The 20628-nt window shown below is 53.3% G+C and overlaps 1 protein-coding gene, 1 long non-coding RNA gene and 1 pseudogene across 2 annotated transcripts in view; 2 read left to right on the top strand and 1 right to left on the bottom strand.

Moving 5' to 3' along the window:
• The first annotated feature begins 322 nt into the window (after positions 1–322).
• On the top strand, positions 323–1275 carry LOC136049772 (uncharacterized; annotated as a pseudogene).
• A 9904-nt stretch (positions 1276–11179) lies between these two features.
• Positions 11180–17529, bottom strand: LOC136049487 (uncharacterized). Its single transcript, XR_010622308.1, has 2 exons — positions 17224–17529; positions 11180–11592 (listed from the first exon to the last, which is right to left on the bottom strand). It is a non-coding gene; the product is annotated as an uncharacterized LOC136049487 (long non-coding RNA).
• Positions 17530–18057: 528 nt separating this feature from the next.
• The window catches only part of PRDM16 (PR/SET domain 16), a 192367-nt gene continuing 189796 nt past the window's right edge, over positions 18058–20628 (top strand). Inside the window, exon 1 of the mRNA XM_065737906.1 lies at positions 18058–18261. Within this exon, the coding sequence (XP_065593978.1) occupies positions 18225–18261 (37 nt within the window). The 5' untranslated portion in view covers positions 18058–18224. The remainder of the gene's footprint in view (positions 18262–20628) is intronic.

Genomic DNA, 20628 nt, shown 5'->3' with positions numbered 1-20628 from the left:
CACGTGTTATTTCTAACCTCATTAAAAATGTTTCCCTTCGAAGCCCAGCACACCCCCAAACAGAATCCAAATATAAATCAATGCAAATGCAATTACTGTAGCCGACCCTTCTCGGTGCCTGAGGGCCTGAAAAAATGCATTGATTCTGCGCCGCAGTTTAGCAGGGAAGTGCAAACACCCAACTCCCCTCCCAAGCACCCACTGTGGATGCCACCGTGGGCTTTGTGAGCCCGGTGGGGCCGTGCCCCCTTGTGATGCAGGGACAGAGTGCTGCGGTGCCGCTGGGTGCCCGGCAGCTCTGCCCATGCTGTGTGCAGTGTCACACGTGGCAGTGGCCAGGGCCCCCGTGGTGGTTTTTGACAATGGCTCTGGGCAGTGCGAGGCAGGGCTTTCAGGGGAGCAGGCACCACGTTCTGTTATTCCTACCATTGTGGGGTACCCCAGATTCACGTTTGTCATGATCGGGATGGAGTACAGGGCCTGGTACGTCGGGGAGGAAGCCCAGTCCAAAAGGGGGATTTTGTCTTTAACGTACCCGATGGAAAACGGAGTGGTGACATCCTGGGACAACATGGAGAAGATCTGGAGATACCTGTACGAACACAAGCTCAGAGTGGAGCCCAGCGAGGGGCCGGTGCTGCTGACCGAGACCCCCCTCAACCCTCCATCCCACCCAGAGAAGATGGCTGAGCTGATGTTTGAGAGCTTCCAGGTGCCCGTGCTCTACGTGGCCCTGCAGGGGCTGGCAGCCCTCCATGCCAGCACCCACACCACCAGCATGGTGCTGGACAGTGGTGGCAGCATCACCGTCCCCGTCCATGGAGGCAGCTGCCTGCTGCAGGGCGTTACCAGGCTGGATTTTGCAGGCAGAGGGGTCACCAAGTACCTGGCCAGGCTCCTCCTGGAGACGGGGCACTCCTTCGTGAGCACAACAGAAAAGGAGACAGTCAGGGGTTTGAAGGAGAAGCTGTGCTACGTTGCTTTAGATCCTATCCAAAAAATGCAGCAGAAGCCTGAAAATGTCATGTGCGAGTTCATTCTCCCCGACAGAAGGACTGTGAGGGCCTCTCTGAGGTTTCAAGGAGGGGCTCCTGAAGGAGCTCCAGGCAGAAATCCACAGCACGACCCCCATCAAGATCACCTCACCAAAAAATCGGATGCACTCCGTGTGGATTGGTGCCTCGTTGCTCGCCAGCTTGATGTCAGAACATGTGGGTGACCAGGGAGGACTACAGCGAAATCGGACCAACAGTGCTCCAGAGGAAATTCCTTTGAGAAGTATGACCATCCAGGAATTGTCTTAAGTGCCAATCTGAACAGCTGGAGAGCAGTTAATAAATCAGTGCAAAAATAATTGATTCGTAGTAAGTGATTTTATAGCTTAGTAAAGAAAGATCCCTTGTGCATTGGGTTGAAGAAAGAGTCCTTGTTCAGAGCATTTTTGCTCTCCAAGATGTTGGTTTTAATTCTAGGAGTGTGTTGATCCCTGCTAGAACTGCAAACAGTTTGTCAGACTTTTAAACACTTGAGAACGAGGCACCTCCAGCCCGTGCCCGGGGGGCTGGCTCCCTGCCACGCACCGTAAACCTCCAAAGAGCAAAAGGAGTCCTCTGATGGAGAAATAGAGGGCCCGTGGGGCTTGCAGACCCCTCACCATCGCCTGTGGCAGTTTTGGAGAAGCTCAGAGAGGACTGAGCCTCTCCATTTGGTCTGCTTACAGAATGGAAGAAAGTGGGTCTGGCTGCTGCAGCCCTACTGTGCCATCTGTGGCCTCACCATGTGATTTTCTGCATCATATCATGTAAAATATTGCCCACCTGTGGGATTTAACTGCTATTCTAGCACAAGGACCACGTGGGACTTCCTTTAGGCATATAATGCCAAGATCAGTAATTCATCAGAGCACACAAGGCAGAAGATACTTAGCTGGGTTGTGTTCTCAGTGGGTTCCAGGACAAACCTGGGGATGTTGGGCATCCACGAGAAGGGGGAGGCACTTGCTGGCACTGGTTCTTCTCATTTAAAGCTGAACACATTAGAAGATGTTATTTTTCTGCTTCCTCAGTGGCAGCTAGGGGAAGTGACAAAATAATGCTGCAAATATTTGCTTGAATTACCAAACAAATCTGCCTTGCTGAGCTCACCGAGCGTTTTTTGGAGTGCTGAGCATTCCAAAAAAATAAGCTTTGATAAATACCACGGCTAATGGACTGGATTTCCAAAGGGAGCTGTGAAATTCATAGCAAAGGTGTGAATGTTTGGCAATGAAATTTGCATCCAAGTAATCTGACAACGGTGTCTTAGCAGAGATCATCTTTATCTACGCTGCAAATATGTGCACTGCATCGAATCAGGCAGTAGAAGCCTCCTGACAATTTGTGAAACTAATTAGTGCTATGACTTACGTGTTGTTCAAGAATTGTTTCAGAAACCCTGAGATACATCTGAGAACTTGCTGGGTTCGCTCGAGACCGACGTACAAGTTGGAAAAGAGCTGAAATGTGCTGTGTGAATTATTGAGTCCAGAGTCTGCCTGCTTTCACTCAGCGCTGGAGGTGAATCTTCAAACTCATTGATGCCCTCTGCTGCCTTGGGACCGATTTGCCATCCCTCTGCTCCTCCGTGCCCCTTGAAGGATCCCAGTTCTGCTTTCCATGGAGTAACAAGTGCTGTGAATGGGGCCACGTCCAACCCACGCTCAGCTGCTCCCCAATCCCACAGTGCTTCCCCAGCACGGCGAGTGGGAGAGGAGGGGGAGATGGAAGGGCAGAGAACACAGGCAAGGAGGGGAGGGTGAGCTGTGGGTAACCCCAGAGCACAAAGCCGTGGGCCTGGGGTGAGATGCATCTCCTTGCTGCTCCGCTCGGGCCCTGCAGCTTCAGAAAGTGGAGCTACACCCTGCTGCATCAAGTCAATGCAGGTATGCAGAGCTCTTTCAGAGCTGTTACGAAATCTGAATCAGCAATCTTGGATCTTTCCCCCATTACAGTATGTTACCTTTTAGCAGCCCACTGGATATATGTAAACAAACGAGGTACAACTGTAGACAGTTTAAATATTTTACAGCTCACTGACTTCCATATGAGGAGGGATTTGCAGTAACTTAAGTGTTTAGACTCCTGCTCCAATAATCTAATGCAAATACGAATGCAAACAGTGCTGGAAAGCAGAGGGAACCCGAGAGAGTGTGCAAGTCAAGGTGGTTGTCAGGAAGGAGGGAAGCGAAGCAGCCAGGGCGATAACTGCACAACTGATGCAGACACAAAACGTGTTTGGAGAGTGACACCTAGCAGAGCTGCGTGTGCCTGTAGCAGGGTGTCACCTTGCAGAGCACAGTGCTCCCCAGTGTAATCAGGAATGGGTTCACCGACACCAAAATGGTTTGACATCGAGGACCTGGCTCAGCTCCTCTCAGCCGAAAATCATTCAACAAACCATTATTACGGGTATGTAGCACCCACAGGATTGGCTTGGCCTGGCTGCTTCCATTTACCACAGAGACATGACTTTGCTCAAGGGCACACAGCGAGATAGCAGACGTTGGCATGTGTTCCAGGAGTCTTTATCAGCCTCTCCAGTCCTTGGTCACCTTGTGCTTCCATCACCACGCAGGGCACTGGGAATTCATTACTCCAGTTAGACTGCATTTTCACATTGAAGATGTGTCAGTGATGGGGGACTGCATTCCCTTCGCCCTCATGACACAGAAAGTGATCCCTCGGATCTGTCCCCACCCATTCTCTGGGCACACATGTGAGTGCCTGGGATCATCCTGGCCTCGGAAAGTAGCTGCAGTCTGCTGAAGATCAGAAACAGAATCACTAGGGAAGTTTGCACTAAACTCACGTAAGCATCTCAGCCTGCTCCCAGTAACTTTTCCCTCCCTCCTTCCCTCCCTCCCTCCCCAAGACTCATTTAAGTTTCAGTCCAGAGGCAGCCCTTTATTTTCTTTTAAATGTCAAACAATTCATCATTTTGCGCTTTCTCCATTCCCTGTGAATCTAAAGGTTTTATTGGTATGCAGCAGTGTCAGCCTGGGACAATGTGCACTGATTACCCAAAACAATACTGTTCTTATCACCCTGCCCATTGCGAGCTCTTGAGAAATGCACAAGAGCTCTTGCTTTCCCCCTCTCCTCCCTGTTGTCACCTGCACAATAATAAGGCTGGGTTCAAATACCCACTAGACAAATAGTTATTATCTGTATTATTCCAGTCTCCCGTCCCTGCCCTGGTCCAGGCTGGCTGTGTGAGCACAGAGCAGGGGATGGTGATGGATGGGCAGGTGGTTCTGAGCACAGAGTGGGGAGAGCAGAGACAGGCCTGGAGCTGCATTGTGTCCCCACGGTGATGCTCAGCTCTGCAGGCATTGCACACGCACACATACACCCACCCATGTGCACACGCAGATTTTATTAAGCCATCCTGTGCAACTATTTCATATGTGGGCTTTATTTTTCTTTTTTTTAATTTGGAAATCTTCAGAGCGTTTTTTTTCCCTTTTTCACAGACAGTAAAGTTAGCCTTGCTGAGCTTCCTTAGTCCCCTTTCCCCCTGTGTGTAAATGGATCTCTCTCAGTTATGCAATGCAAGGGTACACAACCATGAAAAGTGCAGAGGCAGCCAAAAAAAGCATTGTTCTGAACTTGGATGTGTAAAATATTCATATTCAATAATAAAAAATAAAAAAAACCCAGCCCTTAATAAAAAATTCAAGGGGTAAAGTATGCGTTGTCGCTCCGTCCCCAGGGCTGCAGCAGTTTCCAGACCAACATGTTCCGTGGGTTTTCACTGCCTTGTTGTACTCGATTAATTCAAAACCAATTCACTCACAGGCATCCCAGCATTAGGTGCCTAAATTGACTCTGATTTCTCTGAGGGCTGTGTCTCTATGACTACAGGAGCAGCCGTAGGAGCTGTGGCTGCTCAGGGCACCCAGCACACAGCCACGTGGTGGAGGTCCAGGGCCAACAGTCAGTGGGATTGGACTTGGGGATCTCAGAGGTCTTTTCCAACCTGAATGGTTGTGTGATTCTGTGATGAGATGGACAGATGCATCCGTCACATGTGCTGAGGACCGAGTCTGCTGAGATAAGCACTTCTGCTGTGCTCCTCCAGCCAGGAGAAGCTGCCACTCCATGCTCTGCTTTCAGGGACTTTGTCCCATGTCCTCACTTAGTGGCAAAGTGTATAATCGTGGTGCTGGGAGCAGTGAGTGCATCTCAGTGCTGGTGTGGATGTTGTTGGGGAAAAGGGAGTGCAGGAACACGGGGAGGGGCTCTGAACTTAGAATACTGTGTCTGGCGCTGAGGTTTTATGAAGATATATGGGAGAGAAGAATGAGAAACTCCAAAACAACCAATGCTTCGGATGTTTCTTTTATCTAAAGTATAGCGAGCTAAATGTTTTACACAGAACGAGTCCCACAGAGCATAAATCAGGGGATGTGAGCTTTGTTTCATAAAGACCTCAAAATCTAAGTTCTTTACCTCCCACATTCTCAGGCCAAATATTTTAACTGGAAAAGCATGTGGGACAATCAGCGTGCGTGTTAGCCGGGTCTTTAATGGCCGTTCCCCCCTATGTGATGGGGTCTGCAGTTTGATGCTCGCATAGGACAACACGGGAGAGCAGTGAGGGTGTGCAGCCCCACGCACACAGTGCTCTTGGGATGGGTTTGTGGTGCTGCCATCCCATCCACCCCACTCCTGTGTCTGAGCAGGGAGGGTGTGCTGACAGCCTGCGCATGGCCGGCCGCGCCGAGCTGCATCCCAAAGTTCAGAGCATCTGTCTTAATCTTAATCTTCCTGGCCCTCAGCACGGCAGGATTTACTGCTTGTTTTTGCAGCGAATCTCTCCCCACAAAGAGCAGGGAGGGGAATTTGGTGGCGTTCAAAACCATCTCTTGCTGTGGTTCTCAGGACATCTTGGATCGGCGTCAGGCCGAAGCGAGGAGCCGCTGCTGAGCCACTTAGCCCCCGTAATGTGGATGAGCTGAGGAGATTTGGAAACGCTCAGCTCCTCAGATCCTTCACTGCCCCGACAAATCCAAAGGGAAACACGCACGCTGCCAAAGTTGTTTCTGTGGGTCATTCCCGAATTCCTACACAAAACAGGAATTCTCAGAACAACACAGCAGAACTATGAAACCGGTGCTGGTGGTCTGATGACTTTCTCTGAAGTACTGCCTTTCAGCCAAAGCAATATAGGTTTCCTAGAAGCACGTGCCCCTGGAGGGAGGAATCGGGGGCTCTGAAGGTACCCCAGGCAGTAGGCCAGATGCTGATTCCAGCTGTGCTGCTTTAAACCCACTGTGTTCCGTAGATTTACGTCAAAGCTGATTTTTCTTACAGCCATGAGATCATTATTCCTTTCTGAGGGGAAGGAAGGGTCCCAGCCCGGCAGAGGAACCAGCTCAGCACCAGCTCCTGCAGAGAGGCTGTGCTTCCAGAGCTGCCATGGCTTTCCTAGGGCAAATCACCAGGATCTGGGTTCATCCCAATCAGTGACTTTAAACACAGGTTAAGAAAAGAAACAGTGGGAAGAGAGATTCCTCCTGCTGCCGAGCTGATGGGCTTTTATTGCTCTCCACTTAGCAAAGTGCACAGTTTCTGGCTAATTGATCATCTTCCTTAGACTCATGCAATCATTAAAGTTGGAAAAGACCTCCGAGAGCCCCGAGCCCAGCCCCATACCCACTGCCCACGTCCCTCAGTGCCACATCCCCGCAGTTCTGGAGCACCTCCAGAGTGCTCAGCTCTCTGCCCCGGGCTGAGCTGTGTCTCCATGGGCTGTGCCCACGTGGAGCACGGCCAACACACACGGGTGGGACACCTGTCCCTGCAGAGCAGGCAGCCCCTGAGCATCACCTGCTATTCCCTCGCAGGCAAAGAATGGAGGGTCCCTCCCTGAGGCACAGATGCTCCTGAAGTGCCCGTTCTGTGCCCAGAAATGAGCAGCCTGACTCACAGGATAGCAGCTCCACCACTGTGACTCGTGTCCAACTGCTGTTGCTTCCAGTTGATGTCCACAGAGGAGCGCCCATGTCTGAGCAGTTACACGTGCAGAGATTTTCTTTCAGAAGCCACGGAAGGGATTAAAAACAACAGTAATCCATGAAATTACGCCAGAATTTTTTTCTCCTCGAGTGTCTCAAGGAATTCCCCAGCTCCTGACCTGTTCCAGCTGGCACCACCGTGCATCCAGCTCTAATATCAGCGCAGTTTGTAATGTTTCCAATTTTTCTGGTCAGGGATTACATGAAACCGAAATAATTCTTTCCATGGGGGATTACATAGCTGCTTTTGTTTCTCATATTCCAGTCTGTGAGTGAGGAACGCTTTCTTGGGTACCTGTTTCTTCTTGGGCCATGGGAGCCGGTGTCATTGGGGATGTCTAGGCATCAATCCATTTCATTAATTTCATTCCTAATCAATTAATTCCTAAAGGAGCCTGATTAAATACTCTCATAAGTCCAGTCTTTACATTTTGGCTGAATGCCCTGGGACAATTAAATTCGCATAAATTATTTGATACAGCATTGCCTTTCTTTGTGATCAAAATGCATCCACGTGGTTAATTAGATAAAAACTCACCTGGAGGATCCATCATTCGCTGATGGAAATGACTCAGATTTTAGGGGAAAATTGCTACTGATTTACAAGAGTTTGGATCAAATGTCAGTTCTCAAATGTTTCTTCTTTTTTCTGTTCGAGTACCAAAATGCGCTTCGGGGATTTTTTTGGCAGGGGTTTGAGAGCAGGAAAATAGGAAATGAACTGGAAAATTTGAAGACTACAGCAAACAAGAAAATCCTGGAAGGAACACACTCTATAGATCCACCCTAGCCATTAATAATATGGAAAGATTTCATTAGGAAAAGAGAGGGCGAAGAGAGGAAGGAGAAGGCTCTTCCTGGCCCAACCTGCAGAGCAGCACTGAAGGATCCCGTGTTGCATAGGAGGTCTGCCCACGGCCTCCACATGCCATGGGATGCTGCCAGGAGCTGCCCCACGAGCTGTACCCTGGGCAATACACGAGCACAGTGAGCACTGCTTGCCCTAACCCACAAGCAATGCACTGTGCTCAGCTCCTCTCGGGCTGGAAAATTGTTTCCTTCTTCCCCATAACACATTTGAGATGATTGTCTGCTCTGTTGTGTCACTTCCAGGCAAAGCACACTGCATTAAAACTCCCACCACAGCAGAACAGAGCGGAGCAATTTAAAATCCCTGCTTCTGCCAAAACTTTTTTGCACCGTTGTGTCACATCCCATACATCAGAATTTGCTGGGATAGACTTGCGTGTGTGCGTTGTCTTTTAGCAATTCAGAATTGCTATAGGCTTCTTAAGAACCCTCAGCATTGATTGCTTTGGAGTCCCTGCACTTGTGGTGGGATCCTGAGAGATGTGAGGAGGAGAGAGCTGGGGGATTTCTGATCTGAGGCACTGCAGAAGGCCTCGAGGTTGCTCTCCAAAGGGGAAAGATTGAACATGGAGGGCCATCTGGGCTCTGGTTGCTGTGTGGTGGTGGTGGACCTGCCTTGACTGTCAGGCAGAGCTGATTTCTCTTCTCTCCCTTCTCCTGTGTGGACCATAAATAATGTGCAGGGGAGAGCTGAGTGATTTGGTATCGTGTGCAATAAAACATGGAATTCGTTGGTCACTGGAGCCGACCTTAAAGGTTTCTGTGATGCTTGAGAGTGAATTGCACTGAACCCAAGGCCCTGGAACGGGGTGAGAAGTGTCAGGCATTGTCCTCATCTTCCTGAGAACATGGCCATGTCTGAGCTACAAATCCATCTGCTTCTATTACAGAAAATACAGCTGCTTTCTTACTGCATTTATTGTTTAATTCATTCATGCTGCTTGTTGGAAACACCGTCATTACATTCCTTCTGGGGCATAGTTTGTTTTAAAGAAAACTCTCTATGGAAAAGACTTTCCTTTAAATTTAGTACAAAAGAAAATCCCAACTAGTTATATTTATAGATCCAGGGCATGAGAGATTTTCAGCTTTTGAGCTAGCTCTGTATATCTGTTTCTCCCATAAAAAAGTTCCAACTTCTTTCTCATCTTCCCAGAAAAAAAATCTTTTATTGTAGATTTTTATATATAAAATGCATCAGCCTTAGAGACAAAAGTGTTGGTTTTGCTCACTGAATATACTGCTACGGATCTCATCTTGAGCCATGTGCTCTGGGTTTTAGTTACTCTCTGGCTGTCCTGTGGGTTTGGGATGTCCATATACCTGAAGCTGTTTTGAATGTGTCTTATGTTTTATGGTGTTGTGTCCTCGTGCTGCCCCACCAGGTGGCTTTGGTGGCCGGAGTGCCTGGGGATGGAATCCTTCTCTGTCCCAATGCTTTGTTTGGCCAACTGTTATAATGAAATAATTAAGACTCAGATTCCCTTGGAAATGTCAAGTCACTTTGTGATCTGTAATTGATTCTCATTCTGAGTGGAGTTAAAAAGCTGTTGGTAATAATTGCATAGAAAATATGTTCCCCATATGAGTGTCCCCCAAAGGCTGGAGCTGGGGCTCCCATTCCCTGGGCTGTACTTGCTAAACCCGAGCACTGCTCTTATTGGAGGCATTTAAATCACTGCACGGGTGATCTCACTCCATTATTTTTAAAGAAACTTCAGTTCACTCTATTTAACTTTATACTTTAGAGAAATGAAACTATTTCCTCATCTCATTTATACCGAAGGAACCGAACTGCAGCTGAGTGGTAGCCCAGCAGCTCATGACACAGCTGCTTCAGGGCACTCAACAGTCTGCAGTGAAAACCAGAGGCAGGCTTGGGGTGTTTGTAGGAAACAGCATTTCTGGTGCTGTTGTGTAGCTGAGAGCAAGGGGAATGTGGGAGCTCATCTCCGTCTGACAGCGGTGTGGAGCAGGGCTCCTCTGCATGGACTCCCTGCCTGGGGGTGGATGAAACCTTAGTGCTGGGGAGATGAGAACTGCTGGGATGCTGGCATTTCAGTGCACATGCTCAGGTCTTTGGCTTTGCAGCACGTACCCGGGGCACCCCATCCCTGTCAGAACTGGAGTTCTGCTCCCTGCACAGACTGTGGCATGGCGGGTGTGGGGTGCGACTCTGCTCAGCTGCTTGTGAATACGTGCTCTGGGTGGACAGTGCTTTGTTCATTTTTAGGTGTCCTGGACTTCTGTGGTGTATAGAAATGATGAGGTAGAGCTGGAACTTGAGACCAGTGCCTTTGATTTCCTGATCTGCAGCTCGTTGTTAATTGCAATTATTAGCTGGAAAGTTTCTTGTCCATATTTTCCTCCTCTTGATATTGAGAGGGCAGCTCAATACTGACCTTAGCTTCTGCAGGCAGTGCTGGAGACAATTGATTTCTGAAGGCCTTGTAATTTGGGTACAGTTTCACCTGCAGAACTGCCAACACAGGTGTTTGGTAGTGGTTAAACATGTACTGAAGCTGAAATCCCCATGTCTGCAAGAGGAGGAGCTGCCATGCCCCCCCACTGCTTCTTAAATGGCACGGCTGTGCTAGGGGTGGGTCTCCCAGGCAGGGCCCATGTGCTGCTTCTTGTGAGTTGTGAAGGCAGGGAAGGAATTGCCCTGCAGAACCTGGGGATGTGCAGACTGCTTGCGTGGCTTTGTGTGCTGCTTGGCAGCTTGCACTGCAGTGGTGGGTACTTAATTTCTCCTTAAATTCAGGTGATGCTGCCTGCAAGCAGTGGTAACCTTGTTTGGGGGTGGTTTGATTGCAGGGGATTTGGATCAATAGCATGAAAGTAAAGTTAATCTGCCATGCTTTAGCTGGGTAATTTATGAGTTTGTTTTCTCTCTGAGTTTATTCTTCTAGAAAGAGTTTTTTAGACAAACACTGCTATTCAGCAAGGCTTTCATTTGACCCAAGAATCAAATTTTTACTTCTAATGCTGTGCCCATTGTGAAAGGTGTTCTCCTGCACAGGATGTAAACCATGGCTTTCTGTTTTTGACAGAAAATAACAAGTGTTTTCCAAAATGTGGAGTTTCTGTTTTAACACGAAGTCTTCACAGGAATAAACCCAGTGGAATATGAGTCACTGTAGGAACAAGCACATGGGCAAGGTGGGCCACTGCCTTATAAATGGTACAATTGTAGATACAGAAGTGGAGAGACTGCACTGGTTGGAAAGCTAGCTGGAAAATAGCAGTCATAAGGTAGAGGGACATTTATATTCACAGAAACCATTAAATGTTTTGTATATATTTGCATTTCATTTTCTAACTGCTTTTTGAAACGGAGCTTGGCTCTTCAAACTATCCATCAATTATCTTATCACTAGCTGTGCCTTGCTCCAGCAGCAAAGCTGCTGAGCTCCCTGTGCTGCTGTGGGCTTGTCACAAGTGCTCACGTGGACCGTTTGCGGAGTGAAAACCAAACAGCAAGGCTGAAATGCTCATGGTCTCAATTGTAGGCTGATAGAAGCACTGCTGGATTGTGGCATTCATAAACCAACTTCACACAGACCTTCCCAGGCAGTAACTGACAGTGCAGCATTTGTTGCTCCCATCAGTGTTCCCTGAGATTTCAGCTTGCCCAGTCTTGAGGTGGCAGCTTATTCTTCCACCTCTAAAATGAAAAGGACCACAGTGAACGTGCCCATGTGGTTGGAGAAAGATTTCTCCAGTTAAACTGGGTGCTCTTCCCTCTGCAATGGACCACATCCCTCTGTAGTGCCGGGACAGAGCTGGTGTAGGGAGCGCTTTGGGGGCATGAAGGATTTTTATCTCCCCTGTGGTGATGAAACCAAACCCTTGTAAAGTTTAACAGTAAATGTGTGGGTAGGGGAGGGAAAAAAAGTAACAGAAGGGCTGACAGCCATGAAGGTGGTGTTGCTGCACTATGCAGAAGAGCCTCAGTCCCTTCCCCTGTGCCTTCGTGGGCTGCCCTGTCCTCCCTGCGTCGAGCTGGGCTGAGCTGGGCTGAGCAGTTCCTTGTAGCTGATGTGATACCGGGGGAGAAATGGATTTGCCAAACCACTGCTTTCTGGTGATGAGGAGAGTTGCTCAGTTCCCGTGGAGCTGCCCACCCCGGAGCAGCAGTGCAGCACTGCTCCATCAGCTCTGCTGGAGGAACGGGGTTGACTCATTCTTCCTGGACACAATCCATCCCTCATGGAAATCGATGAAATTCTTTCTGTTGCGTTTTAACACATGTTCTGAGAGTTACTTTCTGCAGTAAGTCTTCATTAATTTGTAAATCTAAATGAACTCCTGGTCCCGATGGCTTTCCCTTGGGCTGAGGAATATGGAGGCAGCCCCGGGAACTCGCCAGGCACTGTGAAATACTTTCCCATCTCTGCTTATGATCTACCAACCCGAGGACAGGAGCTCTTTGTGCTGTGTGCATTATTCCATGGGAGTGCTCCCACTGCTTTAAGGTGAAGAGAAAGCTCAGGAGGTGGAAAAACGGGGGGGGCTGTGGGGAGGGGGCACAGCCCCGTGCTTGGGGGGCTCATTGTGGTCCCCTTGGGGGCTCGGTGGGTCTCCGTGTGCCCCCTTGCTGTCTGCTGCTCCCCAGGGGGATCACACCGCACCCTGCTGGTGTCCCCCCCCCCCCTCAGCCCCGAGTCGTGCTCCAAACTGCTTTTTATTTTATTATTTTCAAGCTGCTTTGTATGAAATGAATAAAATACGCTCGCGTCCCGTCGGCTCCCAGTTTGCTCCCATTATGCACCTTGACAAAAAGCAGCTGATCATCAGGGAGCTGCCAGCGGCTTTTTGCAGTTTGTCGCCTCTCCGAAGGGAGTTGTGCATCCTCACTTCGTTGGGTCGTCCGCCTTTAAGATCTCTGAGCCCCGGGGTGGGGTGGGGGGGGGGTGATGTCGCTTTTTGGGAAGCGTTTGGGAACCCGTTAGGGATCGCTTTGCGGTTCCTCCCCGCACGCGGAGGTGTCCGTGCTTCGCCGCGTGTCAGCTCGTTCCGACGGGCGATGCTGCTCCGTTTTCAGGTGGATCTGAGCAGAGGAGCGGAGCTCTGCGAGCGGTTAAAGCAAAAGCAGCGTTTGGGGACGGGGTTGATTTGTTGGTGTTGGGTTTTTGTTTTTTTTTTTTTTTTTTTTTTTTTTTTTTGCCTTTCCTGTTTGCGAGAGAAAAGTGTTCTTAATTATGACTTAGGGGGGGATATGCAACGGAGAGCTCTTCCAGAAAAGAAATTCTAAACAGTGAAAAAAAGAAAGAAAAAAAAAAAAAGGAGGGGGGGAGCTCTATGATGTTTAATTTTAATAATCTTTTTCAGGCGTCTGAGTCGCGCTCTGAAAAAAGAGAAAAAAAAATAAAGCTCGCAGGGAAAAGGCACCGACAATACAGCCTTGAAAACAAAATGTGCGACTTCTGAGAATATGCCCTCGTGTTGAATACACCGGAATTCTCTCCCGAGCGGAGGGGAAGGTTTTGTTCGTTTGGACAGTCTTTGAATACTGTTCTAAAACTTCTTTCAAGTGGGGACTGAAGAGAGAAATGTTAAGTTCTAAGAGGGAGACAATGCGTTAGCATCTTTGAGCGGAGCCCCTTGCATGCAAATCAGCCTTTTGGCAATTTGGGCCGCTTTAATTGGAAGGTGGCAGCCCGGCAAGATAAGGCTGCGTCCCTCGGAGCCGCGGATGGCCGTGCGGGGACCCCCACCCGGGACCCACCGCTGTCCCCTCCCGCGTCCGAGGGGCGTTCCCCGAAGGGACCTCGTAAATACGATCCGTCGGTTTAAAGTTTCTATAATTTTCACCTAATGATTTTTTTTTTCCCTTCCCGTTAATGCTCTCCCCCCTCCGCCCCCAGGGGCACTGTGTCAGGCCGGGCCCAGCCAGCCCTGGATGGCTGTTTCATAGCTCTTGGCTGTGCGCAGACCCTTCTCGGGATTAGTGGTCGGACTCCTCATTTCCCATAGCCATAAAAGGTCTTGAACTCAATTAATAGCTAATAATTATACAGCTAGTGTCAGCGGGGGGAGAGCGCGCGAGGGCTCCGCCGCAGCCCGAGCTGGGGGGTGGAGGGGGTCGGGGGGGGGCAGCCCGTTACAGCGGGTGGGGCGGGGGAGCGCGTGGAGTGCTGTCGGGGTTCGGTCCGCTCCCCCACCGACCGTAAAGCTTGAATTAAGGACGCTGTTTTTGGGGTGTGGGGGCCGCGAGCCCCCAGAGCGTTGCGGCGGCTCCGCGCCTTCACCTTGATAAGGGCCGTCTGATAACCGCGAGGGGAAAACCGACGTGCACCCGCGTGGCACGTCCAGCACAGCGTGCTGCGGCCGGGAAAGCCGTGCGGGACGTCCCGACCGCAGCCGGGAGCCCCGCACCGCACCGCTGCCCGCACCTTCCGCCGGTCTGAAAGAAATAATCGTTAGGACGCTTTAATTTCCCTTTAATCGCCTCTTGGAATAAAGCTGCCGCGTTTCTTTCGCGGTGGTGACGGTGATGCGGTTGATGTTCGGTATTCACGCGTGAACGCCGCTTCTCCTTTGGCCGTTTGTTACCCCTCCCCGGCCCGGAGCAGCGCGGCCTCGCGCAGCGCAACGAATGGGGAGGGATTGCTGGAGCTGGGCACGGCTTGTGGGGGAAATCCGAGCGGGAGATTTCCGCCGTGTGTTTTCAGGGCTGGAGAAGCCAACGCTGTGTGCTGGAAATGAGAAGGGCAGCGTCTGCGGAGCGTGTTTCGGGGCAGGGAGCTGCGGGAGCGCGCTGCGCTGCGCGGGTTTTGCGTGCGGATAAATCGAGGGGAGGGGGGGGGGGGAGGGGGCGATGAGCGAAGGCTGAGGCACAAACGCCCAAAACGCCTTTTTCTGTCCTAGTGCTTCTGAGTAATAAAAATAAATAAAAATCACGAAATGACTCGAAAAACCAGTGGGGGAAATGCTCCGGGATGGAGCTCCTCTGGGGGTGTAGGGCGGCGGCAGCCCAACTCGGGGGGTGCGGGGCTCGGGGGGCTCGGGCCGCCGCCCCCCAGCGCTGTCCTTAGCCGCCCCCTTGTGCCCGCAGCACGCAGCCGGGGCTCGAGCCGCGGCCGAAAGGTGATGAAATTCCTTGGCACCGGCGGGGCGAGCCGCCCTTTGATTGCGTGCGTTTAAGGCAGCCCCTAATTACAATGCGGTCGTTGTGTGGGTGCTTCCTCCGCTTATTAATGGCAGATTAGGAAGGGAAAAGCTCCGGGCGAGCGTGTGACATTCTCGGGGCTCGCTGACCCGTCCTGTGCCACGGGCATTTGCGTAGTTTAAAATATTAATTCCTGCTCTAATCTCCCCGCGACGGCGCGCGGAAACAATGAGGAATTTATGCGCAAATCCTCGGGGCGGGAGAGGGGTTCCGCTGCGTGTGCGGAGGTGCCGCCGAGCCGCGCTGTCCCAACCATTTTAATCTTCTTTAGCGCTTAAACTCGGGCACAACAAGTGGCGAAGGGCCGCGTCCCGAGAGCCCCCACCTCCCCGGGAGCCCGAGGCCGCTGGAGACGGGGACGGCCTTAGGATGGGGGTCGCGGTGCCCGCAGCGCATCGCTGCCCTTCCGTAGTGCGCGGGGCACGCGGGGCTGCAACGGGTGGCAGCGGGGCCAGGAAGCAAACAGCAGAGAGGGGTGGGCTCTGCAGAGCCTTAACGCGCGGGTTTCGTTGCCCCCAGCCCTGGGCCGGGCAGCGAGAGCCCGCCGGGTGCCGACCCCGGGCACAGGGGACCGCGGAGGGGAGAAGGGTCGGGGCTGCACCTTTCTGCGCATCGCTGCCCGGGGGTCCCCGAGCGGGGCCGGGGGGTGCGGGTTCCCTGCGGCCACCTGGGCCGGGCCCCTCTCCCTCCCTCCCCGTACATTAATTTCCCATTCCGGGTGGAAGCGCTCCGACAGGTGTAGGCTGCAGCGCTGCGGGATGGGGACGGCTGCGGTTGTGTCCCCAGTCCCGCACCGCTCGGGGCCGGCATAGCGCTGCCGTCCTCTGCCGGCACACCTCACTTAAAAATTCGTTCCCTTTATTATTTTTTTCTTCGCTTTCTTTTTTTTTTTTTTTTTTTTTTTCCTTCGTCCCCCAAGCCCCCGGTGCAGGGACCCCCGACCCCCCCCTCACCCCCCCGGCACAGCAGCCGGAGGGAAATAGGAGAACAGAAACGCGAGGGCTCGGCTCGGCCACGCGGCGCCGGGACGCGCAGCGATTTTCGATCTTTCGATCTCTCCTCGGTGCCTTCCTTTGCAGAAACATCAAATAAAGCCTTGGGGTGGGGGGGGATCCGCGCACACACAGCCCCGAAAAGATTTTACATCTCTTAAAATATCCGCGAGCGGGTCCCGGGGAAGCGCGGCTCTGCTGTGCGCTCCTTTACCGCAGGAACTGAACTATTTACTGCGGAGAATCGGAACTCGGGGCTGCGGGGATTTGGCCCCATCACAATTCCCGGCGGGGCCGTATTGAGCCCCGCGCGGATCCGCGGAGCGGGGCCCTGTGTTCCCGACCCGGAGCGAGCAGAGCCCGCACCCGAGCGCGGGTCGGAGCCGCCGGGAAAGGGCAGCAATGAACGGGGCAGCATTTCGGAGCCGCGCTCTTCCCGTCCCCTCGGAGGGACGCAGCCGCCGAGGTCGCGGGGAGAAATATTTCAGTGAATCGCAGCCACGAGGGCTCTCGTTTCCCGGAGCTCGGCTCGCTTGACCCACCCCGGCTCTCCCCACGCGTTCCGAGGAAGGATCCCCCGCGCACCGCTTCAGCGCTGCGCTTTCCCGTCCTCCGGACGCGGTGTCTCTTTGGGGCTCCCGCTCCGCCGCCGTCCCCGCACCGCGGGCCCCGGTACCCGCAGGGCCGCGCACCGCTCCCGGCCGCAGTCGGAGGTCACTGCGGAGGGGCAGCGCGGCCCCGGTCCCACCTGCGGCTCCGGGGGACCCCGCGGGGGCTGCGCTCGGGGTTCGCCCGTCGGTGCGCGGCCGTCGGCGCGTCCCCGGACCCCTTTATTTTCGGGAAGGTCGGCGAAGGAGCCCGCTTTCCCTCTCTCCATATTAATCTCATTAAATCCTACCTTTCAACCTTCTTCCGTGACCATCTGACCTGGCCACTTGAATTCAAACAGTGCTTTCTCCGCAGTCAAAGACAGCACATCAATCACCGGGCTATTTACACTTCGCTCCTTCCTTCAAAGAGGAGCTGCCCGCTGTCCCCCACCTTCCCTTCCGGGGACGGCGGGCACCGTTTGGGTTTATTGGCATTATGATCATATCTATCTATCTATATATACATATTTGGTTTCTCACCCCCGGTTCTCGGCTGTCCGCGGGTCTCTCGGCTTTCCCCGGCGAGGCGGCTGCCGGTCCCTCGGGAGCGCTCCCAGCAGCACCTGGAACGCAGAAGAAAGCGGCACCGGCACCCGCTGTCCCCGGGCGGCCCGGCCCGGTTCGGCCCGGCACGGCTCGGTCGGGCCCGGCCGGCCCCGGGGCACAGGCAGCCGCAACGCGGGGTTTGCTTTGTTTTATTTTATATATATATATATATATTTCCGGTCAAAACGCGTCCAAATGGGTAAATAAATTGGGGTAGGAAGAGCTTCACCGCTGAGCTCTCCGACGCCCGCCGTTAAAATAAATATCCCCGTACAAAAGCGAGACGTGTTGTTGGTTAGGAGTTAGGGACCCCCCCGCGCCGAAGGGGGCAAGAGGGGGAAAAGGGTAAAAAGGGAGAAAAGAAAGGAACTCGTTGAGAAGTTGCCGTAAATAATCAGTAGCATTATAATTTCGGATTAAAAAGAAAAGCGCGTTTTAAAAGGCGCCCGGTTCCGAGGCGACGCCCGTTAACAAACTCTCGACGGCGTTGCGATTTAGTAATAGGAAGAGCAGCGGGAACAACAGCGATAATCACCTCTCTCGGGGATGGCACCCGGGTCCGCGGGCGCTGTCCGCTCGGAGGGGCACTGCGCGGAGGGGCCGCGGTGCTGCGCGTCCGTCTTAAAGGGGCAGATCGGGGGAAGGCTGCGCTGGTGCGCGGAGAGAGGAGGGGGCAGAGATAAGTGGTCTGGAGAAGAGGATAGGACAGGGGAAGGAAAAAAAAAAACCCCAACAACAACAACAAAAAAAAAAAAACAACCACCCCGATGATGATGAATACATTGGAAAGTTTTTTTGGCCCTGGTGAGGGTGTCAGATTGAATGCTCTGTGCGCATGTGCGAAGGTGTCCAAACTGACAATGCTTGGGAGATGAAGATAGTGTGTAGCTGCTTCTGGGCTCAAGGAGGAGGAGAGGAATCCGCAAGCCGACACGATGAGATCCAAGGCGAGGGCGAGAAAACTGCCCAAAAGTAGGTCCTGCCTCTCCCTTCTTCCGCGTACCGCCGCCGCGGGGCTCGGGCAGCGCTGCGCGGAGCCGGGCCGGGGGCTGCGCGCCCACAGCCCCTCTGCGCGCCCGCGGCGGCGGCGGGAGCCGCGCTCCTCGCCCCGGGTGCGCGCAGCCCCGGCGGCCCCGCGCTGCTCCGCGCTGCCCGGGGAGTGGGAGCCGCGGGCACGGGGCGAGCTGCGCGGGGCCGGCGGCCGGGGGAGAAAAGCGAAAGTTAGCTCGAAGTTGACGAAAGGGGATAGCAACTTTTTTTTTTTTTTTTTTTTTTTTTTTTTTTTATTGAGTCGTTCCAAGTCTTGTGAAATAGTATTCCTGGCTTTTTGAAATAGTGGGCGCTAGAGGTCTGCGTTTGGCATCTGCCTGCGCGATGCATAGAGACTTAGCGCTGGAGGTGGGGGGGGGGGTGAAAAGGGGGGGTGGGGGGGGGGCGAGAGACAGCAGAGACAAACGGAAGGGAGAAATAATAATAATAATAATAATAACAATAAAAAGCGGCCCTTCCAGTCTCGGGAACAATTATCCGCGAGGGCGAAGAGAGAGAGAATATGTAGCGGGAGCGGCCCCGCGCAGGGCCGGGGCACCGGGCAGCGCTGCGGGCCGGGCCGGGCCGGGGGCGAAGCGGCGCGGGGGGGAGGGGAGCGGGGGAGTGTCTTTAATTTTTAATTTTTAAAAATTTACTTGGGGGTGGAATTGCGGCTCGTAAGTCTTGCGCCAGCTTTTTTTCCTCCGTCTTCCCCCGGCCCCTCTTTCCTCCTTTCTTTTCTTTCGAGTTTGTTTTCAGGCCGGATTTTCAGCGGAGCGGGGCAGAAAACCCCACCGCGGCCGCTCAGTGCCTCCCCCCCGGGCCGGGGCCGCCCGCCCGTGCTTTCCTGCCCCGGTTCCGTACTTTCCGTTCCGCTCCGGCTCCGTGCGAGGGCCGCGGGGGTCCCGGGGCAGCGGGAATAGCGGCTCCGCTCCGCGTGTCCGCGCGTCGGGATCCCGCGGTGCCGCGCCGGGTCGGGCTCTGCCGAAGGAGCGCGGATCCCGTGCTCAGGTGCGGGGCCGGGGCTGCGGGGCCGGGAGCGCGCACGGCCGCGCGTGGTTCGGCCTTTGGGCGCTGACACCCGCGGGTCGGGCCCCGGCCCCGCGCTCGTTGTGGCCGAAATCACGGCGCAGCCCTCGGCCGAGATTTTGTAGCGTTACGGGGCTGTGTTTTTTTTTCTTTCCTTTTCTAATTTATTTCCCCCCCCCTTTCCCCCCAACCTTCTCGCTCGCTCCGTAGCGCAGTTCTCTCGCGGCTTTGCTCTCCGAAACGCCCCGGCCCCGCAGCCCCGAGGCCGCGTTTCGCCCCGTGGATCTTCCCCCGCTCCCCCCGCCGCGTGCGTTGTCCCCCGCAGCCGCGCACCTTCCGCGCCCCCACGAGCGCAGCCCCACGCGGCGTGTCCCGCGATCCGCGCTGCGACGCGCGCGGGGAAAATGCCGCCGCGGAACCACCGGGCTTTTATTTTCTTTTGCTTGATATCAATAAACTCGTTTTAAGAACACGCACTCAAATAATACTAACTTCCTCTAAAAACAAAAAATAACAAACCAAACCAAACCAAAAAAAACCCAAAATAATTAAAAAAAAAAAAGAAAGAAAGAAAAAGAAGGAAAAAGAAAGAAAAGAAAAGCCAAGTCGTCATCGCTTATCGGCGCGAGTTGTACTGTTGTAAGGAGCAGTTTTCAAAGCGCCGTGCCAGCGAGGTTGAATACAGCGGAATAATACGGTCGTTATTTTTTTTCCCCCCCTTTCCAAGTTCTCTTCGCTCCTCCCGAAGCCGCCGGGCTCTGTGCGTGTGCCCGCTGCTCCGGGCCCGGTCCGTCCCTTCGGGCCGCGGGAGCTGCGGCCTCGGGCGGGGAAGGGTCTGTGATTAACATCAGGTGTTTAACGCGATACAAGGCCCATCGCTTTATGGGGTTTCAGCGGAGGATTTTTTAGGGATCGCGGTTCCAAACAGTAGCCCGCAGCTAAGGTTTCAGTATCCCAGGAGTATTTATTTGCAGAAGTGCCGGGACGCGGTCGCGGGGCTGCGGGTCGCTCCGGTCGGTGCCGGCGGTCGCTCCGTGCCCGCAGCCCGCAGCCACGCACCGCGATGTCCCGCGCGTACCCGGGGGGAGCGGCGGTTGTACGAAACCCGCGATACGTTGTCCAATTTCATTTCATTGGACAATATTTTAAGCAGATGTGAAGCTCCTCTGGGACTTGGACTCTATTACCTGACTTGGAAAGGGGCTGAATGTGCGTGTGCGAGCTGGGGTGGGGGTGAGAGGGGAACTCCCGGCGATTCGGAGCCCACTCGCGAGGAGGAAC

Source organism: Cyrtonyx montezumae, unplaced genomic scaffold (genome assembly GCF_038088225.1).
Source record: "Cyrtonyx montezumae isolate F1298 unplaced genomic scaffold, pur_monq_1.0 scaffold_21, whole genome shotgun sequence".
Classification (NCBI taxonomy): domain Eukaryota; kingdom Metazoa; phylum Chordata; class Aves; order Galliformes; family Odontophoridae; genus Cyrtonyx; species Cyrtonyx montezumae.
The sequence above is the reverse complement of the archived record's forward strand: the minus strand, read 5'-3'. Positions and strand labels throughout refer to the sequence as shown.